This window comes from Helobdella robusta (genome assembly GCF_000326865.2).
Source record: "Helobdella robusta unplaced genomic scaffold HELROscaffold_9, whole genome shotgun sequence".
In the NCBI taxonomy this organism is placed as follows: domain Eukaryota; kingdom Metazoa; phylum Annelida; class Clitellata; order Rhynchobdellida; family Glossiphoniidae; genus Helobdella; species Helobdella robusta.
The window spans coordinates 2,215,864-2,221,602 of record NW_008705512.1 but is presented as its reverse complement, the minus strand read 5'-3'; the positions used below and the strand labels follow the sequence as shown (position 1 = coordinate 2,221,602).

Sequence of the window (5,739 nt, the reverse complement as noted above, 5' to 3'; positions counted from 1 at the left end):
TTATTTTTTCAAAAACGGAGAGAAGCAGTTGACTGGAATGGGAAAAATGATGGTTGAACTTTTTTCAGCTGATATCTGGCTCAGCGTTTGAAGGTACCTGGATTGAAATGATTTATGGAAAATATGGTTAATATAATTTATAGAATGTGTATCATTATCATTATTTTTGTATTAATTAATTAATTAATTAATAATAATAATAATTAATAATCACATCAATAGATTTTAATTTTTCATATTTATCATCGGCAAGGATAATTTTTTGCTCCTAACAATTAAAATAGTTGAATCAACCATTCAAGAATGATCATTTGTACTTTGTGTCTGACAAAGAAGAAATTAAGCCCATGTTTAACTTACATATGTACAGGTCATAATAACATTTAAAGGTCAGTTAATAAATTGACATTTAACCTCAGTTGCAGCGCGAGAGATGATTGGTTGATGATGTCAGCAGCTTGCTTCAAAGCTGCTGCTGCTTGTTGCTCACCCTCAGCAGCTATCACCTGCAAGTTAGTTTCATCTCAGGTGCATTATGTACGTGAGTGGAATAAATATTTTTAAAGGTCTTTGTATTGTAATTAACATGTTTGTAACGTTTCTGGAATATCATCAAGAAAAAGATAAAACTAATTAAACTTACTGATTGCACAACGCATAGTTTTGAACATAGTAACTAATCGTACGATTTATTGGATAGCTTCATGTAGAGATAAAAAAATTATCCTAAAATTAAGTAGCAAAATGACGGTTCAATTAAGAGAGGAGTGTTGAACCTTGGCTTTCGCTTCTCTCGAAGCTTCAGCCTCAGCAGCCATGGCTCGTTGCAGTTGAACTGGAAGTCTGACGTCTTTCCTGGCAGTGAATGTTTTAAAATAATCTCAAATAATCTCACACCAACTGTGTTAAGTGTTTGTTAAAAATATGACAGTTTATTTAATAATCTTATGCTGCCGTTGAAAGTAAACATAATGTTTAGAAGCTATTTAGCTTTCAATATTTTCAAATCATCAATATTTTTGTTTGTTTGCTTGCAAACAATTTTAAATTAAAAGTTTTGGAATCTTTATTTAAAAATAATGTTTGCAAAGGAATGTAAGAACATACATTTCCACCCTCTCCACTTTCACTCCCCACGGATCTGTGGCTTCGTCTAGACAGGTCTGCGTCGTTAATAAAAAATGTTTAAACGAGCTATGAAGCAAGATTTAAAAAAATTGATAACGTATAATTTAAATAAACAGACGATGCTTAATAATGAACACGTCAAAAAGTACCAACCTGCATGAAGTGGCTAATGTTCTCACGATCCGATAATATTTCGCTGAGATTTTTCGTGCCGAGGACGTTTCGAAGTGTCGTCTGGGCGAGAAACCTGGTGGACCTGTGAGCGTCTTCAACGTTCGTGACGGAGATCGTGGCGTTGGAAACTCTGTAGTATACCACAGCGTCCACAGCCACCGTCACCGAATCTTTCGAGAGGATCTGTTGGGTGGAGTTGGTGGGTAGTTATTGAAGGGTGGTTGTTGAAGGGTGGTTGTTGGAGGGTAGCTGTTGGAGGGTGGTTGTTGGGGGGTAGCTGTTGGAGGGTGGTTGTTGGGGGGTGGTTGTTTCAATATTTTTTTTATGATTTGACGTGGCTTCCTAAATTGGCCACTATCATTTTCTACGCATTATTTTAATATTAAGCCAACGTGAATAGCCAGACTTGTATTTGTGCGGACGAAAAATGTGTATTTAAACGCTCTCATTACAACATGATGACATACACAGCAGCTCTTTTCCATGTAAATATATCGATTGGAGTTTTTGAATCTCAGCAATATGTTTCCACATGCTTGTGCGGAAGTTTGCTTAGATGTTTCCGTAGACGGTATTTTTGTGGTTAGTTGCTCTTAAATGTTTCAGTGCAAGTAGAAGTTGTTTGGCGCTTTTGTTTGTGTGTTTGTTGGGTCGTGTGGGGTGGGTGAGATTGGATGTACGAATGAATGGATGACTAAGTAGGTTGACATGGTTGAAGTTCGCCAATTGGTGTTGCCGGTTCATGTTTTGGCGGCATTGTATTCCTTGCAATATATGGATAAAATTATAAGGTGAAACGTTATTTATCAAGCTGCCGAGAATGGTTTTAGTACAATTTTTTTAAATGAAAAATTTTGAAGGCCGGCGTGAAAATTTTTGATTGTGAGACAATGGGGAATATTAATTCCCGGGCTGTTGGTTTGAATCGTAGCAATCACTGACTAACAAGGATTTCTTATATTTACTCACCAACAAAATTATCATAACAACGAAAAAAATGCTAAATATATGTAAAACTATACAATATAACAACCTCTATATCAAAAACAACAAAAACAATCAAAACAACAACAACAACAACAACTACTACTACAGCAACAACAACTACAACAACGAATATAACAAAAACAACTACAATAACCACGACAAATACAGGAAGCAGTACAAAATTCGGTAAAAACCTCTTGCGGTGGAACATCGAAGGAAATAGTTCTTAAGTCAACTTTGGTGTAGGAATCAGTGCAGGGAACGATGAAGAAGAGACCTTGAGGTGAGAAAGTGAGAAAATGAGAGGAGGTGAGATGGTGAGATGGTGAGAGGAGGTGGAAAAATGAAAAGTTCACATAGAAGAATGATAATGTTTTATAATCAACCAACCAACCACCTAACCAACCAACCAACCAAAAACCAGCCAGCCAGCCAACCAACCAACCAATCAACCGACAGTCCAACCAACCTGGACCTTTGGCACCAAGTGGAAGCAACCTTCCCAGCCGGAAGATGACAGCTCGTTCGTACTCTTGAACCACCTGAGCGGTGATGATGATGATAACGGTGATGATAACAATGCCGATGATATGATAATGATTTGACACTAATTTTTTTTTATGATGATGTAGTAACTTGTGTAGATGATTTTGTGAAATTGATGGTAGCAATCATAGAGTGGTAGTTCAACAGGGATGAGCGCAAGATTAACGATGATCTAATTGGAAAATTTGGTGGGAAACGACGGTGAAGATTTGGTCAGAATTCGAACTGAATAGTTTTCTGGTTAGTGTTTGAATGGTGGAAAGTTTTGTATATTATTCATTCCGGTTGCATTTGTAGTTTTGATTAGTTTATTATACTGCATATTTTCATTCGTACACTTCGTACATTGTTAACATTGAAACATAAAAAAAAATTTTGTTTTCCCACAATATTAACTGCCAAACATTTACAGATTTTCATCAAGTTAGGATTGTGATCATTTGATAGGTTTACTCTTCACATAAAATTAATCATTGTTTAACCTCGTGACCAAGAGAAATATTGGCTACGTAAAAATTCCGTCTCACTGACGTCATTTCAGATTTCACTCAATTGTCAAACGCAAAAATACTGTGTTTCAAACGCCTTAACACATAACAGATATCTAATAACATCAGATGTCTAATAACCTAGTAGGAGTATGAAATGTTGAATGTTAATTTTGATTGAACTACAGTATTCATGTGGAACTTAATTAACTAATTAATAGATTAATTAATTAATTATTAGTATGAACAAAAAGCTAATAAAAATAAACATGTCCAATATTAATATACAAACATCTAACAAGAGAATAAATTCATTTAGTAAATATTATCACAATACATGAGGCTGGTGGTTATCTGAGCTGACCACGGCATACGAACCTTAAGGCACAGACATAGTGACCAGGGTAGTGTGGCGAATATAATGATCCACGATAAGATGGACAGTGCACTACCAAACCACCATTCATCTTCAGGGTGCTTGTTGGCCGCAACTGTGTGTTTGGTGGTTTGTTTGTCTGTTTCTGATTGTTTGTTTGTTTGTACTTTTGTTTGTGTTTGTATGTTTTCGTGTGTATGTCTAATAGGATTGATTAATTGTACACTTGTTAAGTTTTTTCCATTTATGTTTTAATACAATTCTTATAAAAAAAATATTACTTTTTGACAAAACAAATACTGGAATTGAAATTATCTTCAACAATTTGTTATTCAAATTGATGCGAGGTGAGTGCGCTAATGTGTTTTTTTTATTAAGAAGTTATAATCGAGTTTCAGTCACTGATTTTGTTCAGACTCCATAAAAAGCATTCAATTGATACAAGCCGCAAACAAGTTTTAAACGTTGAAACATTGTGTGCGCGTTAAAACGCTTCGATATTTCTCCATAAACTTGAATCATCAGAGATTGAATGAACGCGGCTCTACAGATATACAAACCTCTGAATCGAGTAGCAGAACGTCTGCGCGAGTGCTAGGGAACATTGAGATTCATTTTTATTGCTGTTAAGAAGAATTGTTTAATTTTTTCTTTGTTGCTCAAACTCTCCCGTCGGCCATATATCTGAGAGCTTGTTCCGGTAAACGTAATTTCACCATCGGCTCCCGCCTCGATGATGGCCATGCTCATGTTCAATGTGATAATGATAATAACGCAAAACAAATATGCGCTCGATGCTGTGTCAGAACTTGTAGAAGTTTCGAAGCGTCATCGTTGTAGGTATGGAAGAAAATTATTTGGTGATTTCAACAGTAATATATTATTAAAACGGCAAAAATAACTTTGAAAATTACAAGAAATGTATAATAACATGATGAAATGAACAACATCATCTTCATTAATTAATGTAACTACGAAATTATATCTATAACAAAAAAATAAAAACAGAATAGAACAATTGTTGAGTATAAATTTCAGTTATAAAAATGTTGAAATAATAAAAGCAACTGCAACAAAAAGAACGAAGAAACAATTGGAATTTCATTGTTTCGACTTTCGTTTCTGCAAAATATTTCCTTTTACTTAATTTTTATTACATGGCATTATATTGTTTATGAAAAACTTTCTTCCTCCAAGTTATTCATCATCTTAAAACAAATAAAACCAATTGACATTTCAAATGATATGGAACATGCAAAAAAACAACGAACCAACGTACTTTAGAATTTTTGTGGTTTGAACAACGTGATAGATGAAAACATTGAAACAAAAAAATGAACTGAAATAAAATAAATTTAAAACAAGAATGGAACATGTTCAGACTTGTCGATTTTGCTTATAAGGAAGTATTTGTAAGAAGACTTTCTTAACAAATATGAGTTAGATACTAATTATGATGTGAGTTGCAATAAGATAATACGGAAATGATTGCAATAATATTTATGTTCTGGAAGTGCTAGACATTGATTAAATGTCTGGTTTAAGCTTTTGGTTATGCGGTTATGGTTATGTCTGATAAGTTTGGTTATGGCTTTTGGTTATGTCTGATAAGTTTGTATTGTAGGCAATATTAGAAAATTTATTAAAAATATTTCCGTTAAATTAAACCCGAAGTTCTTAAAGACATTTTAGTGCAATGCTGAAAGCTTTCGTTAAAATTTTTAGGAAAAAACTTACAAATAATATTTTTAAATTTAATCATGCATGCATTAATCAAATTTTTTGATTCTAGTATGTTTGAATGAAAGTTTATCAATGTTACCGTTAAACATAAGACTCGTCGACTTACGTGGTTCGTTTACGTTCTCTATACTGTTGTATAGTAACTCAACCGTTGTTTCTCTTTGTTGATAATTAAATTACAGCTAGCACTGTTATCCAATGTGTTTTTTGTTATTTTACGCTAACTACATAAAAATGTTTAAAAATTTTTTATGATACAAAAAACAAAACACGAATAAATATGCCGTTGTCTCTTCC

At 33.8% G+C, this 5,739-nt stretch overlaps 1 protein-coding gene across 1 annotated transcript; it reads right to left on the bottom strand.

Moving 5' to 3' along the window:
* On the bottom strand, window positions 1-4,449 carry HELRODRAFT_166123 (hypothetical protein; the record flags this gene model as incomplete). Its single annotated transcript, XM_009033146.1, has 9 exons — window positions 1-97; window positions 415-506; window positions 777-855; window positions 1,108-1,163; window positions 1,282-1,485; window positions 2,484-2,566; window positions 2,765-2,831; window positions 3,702-3,814; window positions 4,365-4,449. 9 exons carry the CDS (start codon window positions 4,447-4,449, stop codon window positions 1-3), a joined length of 876 nt encoding a protein of 291 aa, XP_009031394.1.
* Between the last annotated feature and the right edge of the window lie 1,290 nt (window positions 4,450-5,739).